We start from the raw sequence: 12,078 nt of genomic DNA, 5'->3' as shown, positions 1-12,078 counted from the left end.
CATTTGCTTTGAAACAATTCTGAAAGAATTGAGGTCACAGTAAGTAAGTCAGCAACACTGCTGCTTGGTCTTTTTTCTTTTGAACAGAGACCAAGAAATCCTGAGCAGCTGCTGTGCAGAAAACACTGTACACACAGGGTTGCCGTGCCAGAACAGCCTTACAGATACAGGAAGGTGGCACAGCCAGTGCAACTGAGGAAGCAAAGAGAAGAACCTGAGGACATCTACTTTTTTCTTTCCATTTTTAAACAACCCAAGGCTTGAATAACTTCAAATGTCTGGCTCTCAGTGATGACTTAGTGAATGAAGAACAGTACAAATGGCCCTGCCACCTCTCCACACAGCCACTTAATGACATCACAAACTGACCATTGAAAATCATGTGGGTACTAATGTTACCAAACATCATTTCTCTTCAGCTCCGAGGTTGATGTTTCATATAAATCAGATTTATCAGGCTCTGGAAGCCTATGTTTCTAAATGGACTCTGGACAATTTTCAGTCGCAGTGAAGGGCAAGTTTCTCATTTATTTCACACATTGTATTATTTGCTTATGGCACATTTAAGCAATTATTTTAACTTTCATTTCCCTATACAAATTAATATATTTTTGGTGGATACATGTTAATGTCTACCAGTTCCAAAATATTAATTACCAGATGGGAGGAGGCTGTCACTAAGAATGTAGTTTTCACTCACAGACAACTATTCTGTCAAGATCTGCATAGCTAAATAAAGCCTACAAACCTGTATGGCTACAAAAAACAACTAACAAAAGTGGCCACTGAAAGTGATACCAGTAGATAAAATTTCTGAAATTAAGCTTTTTTGACTCATGGTCCAATATATCTACTAAATTAGTCACTTCCTGGCTACAGGGGATATATGCAAGCAAAATTGTTCCACTGGGGCTGAGACGGAATGTTGGTCAATGTAGGATTATGTGAGTTATTTTCTCCATCTCCATACATACAGATAACTGGGCATGTTGTCAGAAGTCTGTAGCAATAGCTTTTGAAGACACTGGAACTTAAGCAGAATGGAATGCACAAAATTAGTATTGAAGTGGAACATAGAATTATTTCTGCGGGAGTTGTACATGGCCTCATTTTAGCATTCATTTATGGCATGATGCACTGGCTTACACTGATATCCTCTGAGGTGTACAGTACTATTTAATAACACCAGCCATAAAGTGACTAATCTACTTTCTAGCATGGATAAGAGCTGAACAGACTCGGGTCTAGCCTTATGGACACTCTTTAAGATCTTGTTATTAAGTGGTTTTGGGTGCAGCACAAGCAAAGTCTCTGTTCAATGCAATTAAGATTGCAACTGTATCTACTCTGTCTAATAAAAGATCTAGGAAGCAGCAAGTGAAAAAAAAAAAAAAAAAGCATTTTTATCCACATCCAGATTGTCAGCAGCATGTTCCAGGTTTTACTTGGTCTTTTATTTCCCCTCCACTATGCATTTAAAAGCAATTCAAGCATTCAAACTTCAGCGAATTTCCACTCTAAAAATGAACAGCGGTCACATACGCTTTGTAACAAGTTTTGCTGACGGAGTAGCAAATTTGTCTCTCATGTTGCCAAGGTATTTAACTGAGGCCACACACTGCTTTAGGGTAGCTACTGGGGAGTGAAATGAACTCACTGTGGCTTTCTACAACCTGAACCTGATAACTCCTCTGAAAGCAGTTCTCCTTAGTAGAAGAAACTGAAGAACTGAACAAATTTAGATTGCAGCTTATTTTGAAAAATCCTCTAGTATTTTACCCTTGTAAAAGTTATTGGAAGAACAGTATGAAGAACAACATAGTATGTAACAACATATTATTTGCTGAAGATAGCCTCCAAGAAGCCTGTTAATTATTCCCATTGCTCGTGAAATGTTCCTGTAGTTTCAGAAAAATAGACATAGATCATAAGCAAATGTGAGGGCACAGTGTGTCTCCTCACACTGAGCAGCTACTCTGCAATCTGCTTCTTCTCCCCTTCTAATATCAACATGAAGCTGGCATCCCAGTCTTCAAAGATACTTATAAATTCATTCGCAAATGTGACAACAGTTCCTTTTATATAAAGCAGTACATAACATTAAAAATGAAAAGCATGATTGCTTTAAGGTTAACTCCACCAAGTGAACTCTCAAGACAAGTATTTACAGGTTAATATTCTGTTAGATACAGAGGAAACAGTACATACTGGTCAGAGGAATTCATGCAGCTAGAAACTGAAGGAAGGTGTAATATCCACTTCGTCAGTGGAAAACACAGCTATTCATCTGATAGCTATAAAATATTCATAAACAGCAGTTTCTATCACTCACACAGCCCTGTAGTTAACAACACTGCAATAGTCAAAATGGATGAAATTAGCAGTAGTGTTCTGCATGTGGCTAGGCCCTGTCACATTCAGAACTTAGGTTCCAGTTTTCTAACAAAATCAATTTGATCTCTGTTGTCTCATGTAAAATCATTATGAAAGTATCAAAGGCTTTTCTCTAAGAGTTGTCCAGGATGCAATTATAAAATGTAAAAATTGTATGTTGAACTGGAATTTGAATTGAAGAGGTGAGATTGTAATCTGTTTCCCACCACTGGTTCAGGCAAAATTTCCCTGGATTATAGAGCACTTCAAAAGCATTTGACTCTGACAGAAACAAATCAGAGGCTTTACAGCCGTAAACCAGTTCTACATTCATTAAAATGAAGCTCTGAAACTTCAGGTCTCAATCTCTAAACATAGAAACGTTGTTAGAATTACATAGTTTTTGCAGGTAAGTGCCACAGCTACTGTCTTCTGAACGAAACACTTTATTCCATAGTCAGTATTACACACCTAAATAGTATGAATGCTCCATCCTTTTCCACAGTAGCAATATTTTAAACTACCTGTCAAAGCTTTTCTTATTTTTTTAAGCTCTTATTACATCAGATTTTCCTGGGATCATGTTCCTCACATATGATACATTGACTAGTCAGCTGGACTTGTTTTTGTGGTTGGCATTGTCAAGTAGATATGGAAAAATAGTTTCTACTCTAAGAATCAGAAATTCTAGGAATCAAAACAGAGTTTAATACAATTTATGACAGCCATCAGGGAGTATTTAAGTCTTCTAGAGTGGCTCTTCACAGGCATTATCACTGGAACAACTACGAAACTGCTATGCATGGTGGATTTCCTGTCCTTGACATAGTTCTTATATGTCAGTAGAAAGCAGATGACATCAGCTGCAATTGCTTTATGATATGACTGAAGACAAACTTCTGGCAGCTTTTTCAGGTCGCTTTCTTGCCTCTAAGTTTATGATATTCTCAATAAAATCACGGAAGCATGTACGATGAATTCTACAGAAAACCAAAGCTAAAAAGATTTATTAGTCAGAAAAGCATAACAAAACAAGCCAGTCATAAGGAAATGAATAATTTTTACAAGTTCTAATGGCAGCATACTTAGATGGAGTAAAACTCATTCAGTCATTAAAAGGCACCTGATTTGTGTATCATCATGAAACAGCCCTCTTTTCCATTTTCAGAGTTTGGCTTGGAAGTAAAATTAATATACCTCTTTGGTCTTCAATGCAGATTAATAGCTGCTTTTAGAAGACTGTACTATCTAATTAAAAATTACAAAATAAACCAAGCTTCCAAAAAAAAGTCATCTATCCCTCTATTTCAATCAAACTCAGTTAAATATGTTCCATTAATTTTCACATTAAATTATTTGTTTTGCAAGACATATTCCTATTTTTCTTCAACTGAGTAAAGAGGATACTCACACTGGCAATATCTTGGTTTTTCTTTAGGAAAATATATTACTTAAAACTGCATTTCAAAACTACATACTACAAAGCTAACAACAATAAAATGATCCACGATATTTGAATACTAATAAAAAAAATCAGTTCTTCAATTTTTCTATGTTTAATTGAATCAGCTATTTCAACATATTGTGGGAATACACTCATCAGAATCAGTAGAGACCAGATGTTAATTATGAAGGCCAAGCACAAATGAATAATTTTACTTATAGACTCTGACACATTAGAACTGCAAAGCACTCTGCAGATCTTATTTTATGAAAATGTACTAGGAGTGTAAATGTATAGGCCCTTAGGAAGCAATTATCCCTAAAAGATTTAGCTGTAATTCAATCTGAAATATTATAAGAGATTTTTGAAATGGTTTCACAAAGAAGAGGATTATTTTACTTCAACTATGGAAACTGAGGCCCATATGCTTATCTGAATGACCTCTGAGCAGTTGTGGGCATTGCCAGGAGGGAAGATTTGAATCGGTCTTTTCATTCAATTAATACAATCTATAATAGCCAATAAGAATAGTATAAAAATTATGAGTACCAGATTGGTGTTATGGGACTGGATGGTATACATCACTATAAGGAATGTTCTATGCAAAAAATACATTAAATAAGGAAATTTAAAATCACATATTATGAATATGTACGACAGATTAGTTAAGAAGAATACAAAGATGTGCAGATGTTACACTGCATAGTAAGATAAATGGCATAGTTATAGGTATACACAGCATGCCTTATGTGTCATATGGTTTATTTCCCACATGATCTTCAGGTGTGACAAGGTGTAAAACCAAAACTATGCAAAAATGCTTACATCATCTTTGTGATTTCCAGATCCTGGGCCTGGACAATTTACTGCCACCACACCTCTCCCACAGTTACAGCCTGTCTCTCTGCTGCTTTGCCTCACTCTGGAGTCTATGGCCTGCTACTGGCTCAAAGAAGGGGGGCAGTAGCCCTGTAAGCTAATGTAACTAAAAATGAAGCTGGAAGCTTATCTTATCTATTAGACCATCAGTGGAACGAAATAAGTTCCTTTTGGATTAGTCTTACACTTTTATCCTTCAGAGCACACTCACTATTGTGAGATGATTTTAAAAAGTAAGAAAGAAACACTGGAATTAGTTGTTAGGTGTATTTCAGGACCCCATAGAGTTTCATCTTTTATCACAGACTTTTATGCCATTCCTAATCTAGCTGATACTGATTACTGCATTTTTTATCCAGTTAAGATCGCAAGTACTCTTGCATCACATCTGATGTTTATACTTCTATTACTTCCTGAAGAAAATCTGAAGCAGATCATGTGACAACCTATCACGAAAATACACAATTTGCCAAACTGAACCAGACAACATTAACTAAGTTTAAGGGACTAGGGAAAATTAAAGATTTAAAGAAAATCAACACTTTCTGAACAGAATACCTGAAGTCCTTCTGTAGAACAGGTGATTACATCTGAATTAATAGTATATAGCACAGTTCCTAGTTTTCACATAGAGATGTAGTTCTCTAGACAAAGGGTTGTGTTGGCATTTAACTCTGAACCAGAGGTCAGATGACCAGAGGGTGACCTGCGGTGGAGAGGAGACAGGAGTGGATTCCTGGCTCTGTAGATGCACTCTGCATGTAGCATGATAGCCACTGAGTGCATACAAGAGGCAGCAGCTAAGAACCAGAGTGTTTCACAAGGAAGGTGTGTGCCAGCACCTCACAGTGCGTTACTTGTCAGGGCGCTCCAGATGGATATTTCTCTGTCGGACACCTCTGCTGCTGATGGCAGCAGAAGCACCTCGGTCGCAGCCAGGCCCAGAGCAGCAGTCAAATCTATCTCTAAAGAAGTTGCTGACATAACTTTCATCACTACTAGACAATCTGCACTGTCATTTAGTGTAGCTGTAGCTACACTAAATAAAAAGGGGCGATAAGCTTTTTATTTACATGACTGCTTAGGTCAGGGTGAGTGTTCATATATCAAAGCTAACAACTATTGCCAATATGTCACGGAGGCATTTTAAAATTTTCAAGGTCAGGGATTCAACTTGATTCAGTGGCTTTTTTAAAAGTACTCTGTTGGACCTTTCCTCACGGTAAGCAACAGTAATATGAATTGAGACAAACTCTACAGAGGTACAATACTAAAAAGCATTCAGTTTTACCAAAAATTGAAAAGCATTCCTTTATTAACTCTCAAGACTCTCATCTCTAAAAGACTGCAACCAATTAACCTCTAACTTTGAAAAATCAAAAAATGCCCATGACAGACAGAAATTAAATTCTTTAAAGATTAGGTGCTGGGAGAGCAATATCAGGCTTAGAATGAAATCCTAGTAACACTCTGAACTATTAAGTCACTTCTTTCTCTGAAAATATAATTATTCTGTAAGCATTATGTCAGGCAATATTAAATGTACAAAGTGTAGTTTCAATAAAACATTTCTGGCCTCTAACAGAAGGGCTCTTTGCATAATATTTTCAATGACACCGAAAAAAAGTCAGCATGCAATGAATGAAAAACAAAACTACGTTCAATAGGTAGCATGCTCAGCAAGCACTAACTTTTAATGATACTAGATTCAAAACAATACTACTATGGTCATCAGAAACAGCCCTGAATGTTTACAAACTATATTTCTAGCCATCTGAGGAGGGATTGCTTTCAGCGCTGTACATCTGATTCTGTAATATTCACCATAGATTCTGATGGCAATTATAAACCCATGAAATATACAGCACTTGTGCAGCGCACAGATTGTCTCCATTTATTTATGATACTTATTTTTTTTAACTGAGAAATGTTGAACTACACAAGGATTTACCTTTATTCCTACACTGTGCATCGGTCAAGTTGTTGCTTGAATAATGTTTCCTGAATATATAAAAAAAGAAAACAAAGGAGGCAGAGCATAATCTGCCTATAAATGAGCTACGTTTAGATCTTACTACCTAAATCAATTGCTGATTTAATTGACAGCAAAGTATCAAAAGAATAAACTCTGTCTTTATATTACCCATAAAAAAGATTTTTAACAATATAGTGGTTGAATATGTGCGCACAATGCTTGCATGTCTTACCTGACACAGTCTCTTATTCTGGCTAGCAGTGAGATTGCTGGTTATGTAGCTATCAATTCCACTGATGTTACAATTTCCCTTTCTCAAAGCAGCAATAACCTGTCACTTTACACTGTCCTTTCTCTGACCCTCTCCCGCCTCTCTGCTCATTTTTATTCTTATTGACAAGACTTATTATTCCTCCTCCCAATTCCAACTAGCTACCCTTTTGCAAATAGTAGCATCAAGTATGTGGTCACTAGTAGTATAGGTCAACAACGTTATTAATATAGCACACACTGCTGGGAGCAGATCAAACAACTATGCTTTAAAATATTAGTTTTGCAAAGGTACCATGAGGCAAATAGTTGCAGTTTTCTTCACATTATAAGGTGTAATATTGCAAGCAACGACAGACTCCTCAAATTTATTGTTAATTACCAGCCCAATAATTTGAAGGATATGCTATTTTTTTCTTGTTGTTTTCATACACAAAATAAAATAAAACCATAACAGAAGGGTGCTGTATCTGTGTTTAAAGAAGGGGTTGTTGGCAAACACCTTAGCTCACTTCTGCTGAAATGTACACAACTGATATATGCAGCCCAGAAAGCTGGCACCAGGGGCTTACAACCTTAATTTGCCTGCAAGAAGAAATGGAGATTTACCTTCAGAGCACGTTCTTGATTGTTTTCAGCAGTCAGATGTCTCGTGTTGTTTGCTGAAGTCTGGTTCTGCTCTTTCAGATGATGAAGCTCCTGCTCCAGCCGTTTGCACTGCAACGAGGAAAGAATCCCATTAAGTAGAGGAGTGTGGGCACATTTTTTTTTAACAAGCCAAATGAATTAATGTAAATAACTCCCATCACCATTTCTGCAGTAGGGAATGCATCAGACAAAAGCAAGTTACAATCCCAGACCAGTACCAGAGCTACATTTTTAAAATGTGCATCATTATTCACATTCGCATTATTTCATCCTGGTCCAATTTTATGTCAAAAAAGGCTAAGTTCAGTATCAGACCTTTTGCAGGATGCTTAAAAAAGTCTTAAAAATGTTAGGTTGGATTTCTGCTCTTAGCTATGCCAGTATAAAGCTAGAATTTGACTTTTATGTATCAAGTAAGTAGATATAAAGAAAGCAATACATGCCTTTAGGGAAGCAAGCAAATGAAAGACCCTCCTCCCAGTGCCAGTACACACTCTTTTTTTAGAAAATAGACCAGTAATTTTTATGATTCTATTTTTCACTTTAATATATTGCTCTAATTCCAAAACACACACCACATCTTGAAAGAAAAGAAGTTTTAAGATTGTTTTGTTCAAATATTTAACTTAATGACAAAGAATGAAAAATTTAACATTTTCTCCTGTGTGCATACACATGTACACTTACTGCTGCCAGCCGAGCATCTACTTTAAAGACTAAATAACTGCAAATTGTGAGCTAAATTGTATTTCACTGGTTTTTATGCTAACTGTACAAGGTCCTGCCTAGCTAACTTGGTTTGAATGAGTAATTAGCTGTCAGCTGACACTTCATTGTCTTATGAATAAAAGCCTCGTTTAACAAAAAAAAAAAAAAAAAAGCAAACCAAAACAGAACAAGACCAGAAAGACCAGAAAGATATAGGTGAAAACCTGATAGAACTAAAGAAAACACAATATTATCAAAGAACATTTTCAAACAGTATATTACAAGCAAGAAGTTTGGATATAACCACCAAAATCTAAAGCTGATAGGCTCCATTGGAACAAAAGACAATTAATTGATAACAAGTACTTGAGTAAATACTTTTTGAAAACACTAGTAAGAAAAGAATGAGACTCATGACATAATGCACACGTAAGAATTGCTGTCTCAAATGAAGGACCTGGAAATATCAGTCTCATGTTATCTTGGTGACTGTGGAAGGCCCATAGCTGAACTTCCTCTCAGGTGTATGTTACCTATTCCTGACCAATTCGGTATATGGAACAATTAAGTATGGCTCATGTAAACTCTTAAAAAAGGAAAACTGAAACACAGAGCCATAGGCCTGCAAAAATTACAACTGAGGCCTAAATAACAGAAAAAGTACTAGAGGATCTTGAGACTGAAATTTTAAATACATAACAATACATGCACTTAAACACAAAATAAATCCTTAATAGTGTACTGGATGTCAGGTGTCCAGCATAGTACAGAAACCATAATTCTTCAAGTTTTAAATAATTGTAGGTGTCCAATAGTACTATTAGAAAAATTCAATTTGCATATCTGTTGCATTTTAGTTCTTCTGTTAAAAATCTGGGCTCATTTCTAACAGGATTACTTATTTTAAAGCAGCAAATCTCTCTGGCCTAGTTTATTGTCTAGTATGAAAATTATGTATCTGCAGACATGAAGGTGCTAACAAAACTACTGAAGAACTAAATACAGGTAATGCATTTTTTTTCCTCTAGCATAGATTTAAAAAAACATTTAAAAAAACTAAATCAATGTACTGCTTCAAGCATTATTATGACACTTTACACATTACATTGTCTAAGATCAGCAGGGTTCTCACTTTTCCGCTTTGCCAACACACTTCTTCAAAACAGTGCTTTGGAATCCTCTATTGAGAAGAGCACAGGTTTCTTACAGTAAATATTATTAAAAAGCCAAAATCTCAGTAAAAAAAAAAAAAGATTTCAAAGTCATGAATTTATGGTCGTGCTATTTTTCTTGACCCAAAAACATTAGTGATAATATGCTAAGAGCAAAAACTAGCTACAGGACTATAAAAGATCTTGATGTATTGGGTAGGTTGCACAACTAAGGCCATGGGTGTGATTTCATTCTACTTTCCACTTCAGTCCTGTGAAGACAGGATAGTGAAATGAACAGCAGTGGCGTGACTCTAGTATAATGCAGCATATAGAGATGCAACACAAGTAACATAAAATAAATGGACCTCTCTATCAAGTCAACCTTGACATAATTACAGTTCCATCAAACTTAGTAGCATTTTGCAATTAATCTTTAATTGCATTTCCACTAAGAATGTTCTTATCTGGAAAAAAAAAAAAGAGATATTCAGTCAGCATACTGCTTAAATCCATTTTGAGGGTGTAATTGAAGGAAATGGTGATCTAATTTGACCTTTGCACATTAGTATCTTAATATGGTGGAAATAACATATTAACAGAAGATGTTTTAAATTGTCAGTCAGAATGTATTTATTCTTAGCTGTCTAGGAAGTGAAATATTTAATTATTCTGTTTGTGAAAATACTGTAATAATATACTTAATTGGTAACAGTGTGTATGGCTTACTGAAATTTTATACTCTACAACACTTTTAAACCACTTTGAACTACTTTTAAAACATTCAAATAGAATTCTAAAAGCAATCACTCTTTTTCACAATAACCAGAACATACGAAATTTCTGTGTAAAGTCTGTGCAAACAGACTTTAAAACAATGCAGCCCTTCTATTCATTTGAGCCAACATTTTTTAAATTCTGTGTCATTGGTTGTTAGCAAGGTCCAGTAAAAATAGCCGTTATTTAAAAGTACATGTGTTTTTATTGGTTCACTCCAGGTCTCTAAAATGCCAACAGCTGCAAGTGAGGAACTGGATTTCCTTCTAAAAACATACATAAACGCTTTTTGGAGCACAGTGAGGAGAAGAGACCATCCAATTCAGTACTGGCAAAAAGGAAATGTTGGATATATTCTTTTAAGAAAGCTGAAAGCTAAAGGAAGTGTTTAATTTTAAATATTACAAATAAGAAAGCCTAAATTCTCTTATCCCAAACTTGTAAAAACTCATACACGGGAAACCTTCAAACAGAGTCCACTTAAACTAAGAGACAAAATATTTTGTGCAACACAGGTTGCCTAAACATCTGAAGCGTAATTGTGCACTTAAATGGATTTTCATGTGAATTTAACTTTATGAAAGATGAGCTGCTAATTGAGAAGTATCTTTTCTTCAGATACTTTGAGTACATCGAGGAATATGAGAGCAGTGTAGATGGATTTCAGGAAGAATAAGCCTTCACCAGAACACTAAAGACTTTGCTAAGTAAAGGACAAAAAAGCCTCATGAATGAGAACATGTCGTTTCATAAATGTTTCACACAAACTATCCACCAACAATTAGTTTCATTGCATGGTCTACTGTGTGCATTCAGAATTCTGCAGCTAGACAGGCAATACTGAAGATAAAAAGAAAACTCAATCCAAAATCCAACCAGAAAAAGTCTTACTCTCTTCTTTCAAACCCTAATGTTTCTTCTCCTCATCATCTTCCTCAAAAAACCTCTCCTACCTTAGGTAACCTCATTCAGGTGATTACATACTTGTCAGACAGTGAACCTCTTTCAGCCTACTGCAAGTGTTCCTTGAGCAACCATCGGTGCCTTACTGTACAGTTTTTAGACAATGTCATCTATTCCCCTCAATGGGCACTCAATCTTCTCTTTAAATCTGTTTCCACATGCAACTCGTCTCTCCTTTTCTAAATGCACTCAGTCTTTCCAAACAAGTACCCCTGCACAGGATATATCACAAACAGCTAAGACACAAGATGAAAAGCAAAGCGTGTAACATACCAAAGGATAAGAAGAGATACAGACAGGAGAAGACAGACAACGAGTATACCTGCTCTTCCATCTTCGCATTTAAAACATTAGGCTACTGGTGAGCTTTTTTTAACAAGCATCAGAAAACGTGATTCAGTAGAACAAGAATGTTTTACGAGGGGCACTGATTCAATCCACAGCGGGTGCTGGTCTCTTTCAGTGACTATCCACGTGGGAGGGTTGAGAATGCTGCAGGGAATATCCAGACAAACTGCAGAAAGAAGCATCTGCTAAAAGGGACACTGAGGGAGGGCTCAAGTGAACCAGGGGAATATCACTGAGTAGAGTCCTTGAGGCATATCCAGAAAGAGACTGTTAAAAGATGGTCCTAGTCTCAAGTACACAAAAGGGGTAAAGAAGTACACAAAAGGAGTAAAGATAGTTTACAATGAATTGAGTATTTCAGAAGACAGAAAAATCAATGCAGATAACCACTTAATAGTTTGGTCTTTACTAGAAAATGAGGTTGCATATCAAACATAACTTTAGGACTTGTATAAACAAATCATCTTTAACATGTTATCAGCTTTTCAGTATTTTCTTCTTCAACTTCTGTCTATAACATATTAACACAGTGTTACAGTGCC

General features: G+C 35.9%; 1 protein-coding gene across 7 annotated transcripts in view; it reads right to left on the bottom strand.

The window, feature by feature from the left end:
• MIPOL1 (mirror-image polydactyly 1) overlaps window positions 1-12,078 on the bottom strand; it is a 193,633-nt gene that overhangs the window by 87,613 nt on the left and 93,942 nt on the right. For all 7 annotated transcript variants that reach the window (XM_061998527.1, XM_061998532.1, XM_061998529.1 and 4 more), the window contains one exon: window positions 7,551-7,658. In XM_061998527.1, the coding sequence (XP_061854511.1) occupies window positions 7,551-7,658 (108 nt within the window). The remainder of the gene's footprint in view (window positions 1-7,550; window positions 7,659-12,078) is intronic.

Source organism: Colius striatus, chromosome 6, assembly GCF_028858725.1.
Source record: "Colius striatus isolate bColStr4 chromosome 6, bColStr4.1.hap1, whole genome shotgun sequence".
In the NCBI taxonomy this organism is placed as follows: Eukaryota; Metazoa; Chordata; class Aves; order Coliiformes; family Coliidae; genus Colius; species Colius striatus.
This window is presented reverse-complemented; position numbering and strand designations above follow the sequence as displayed.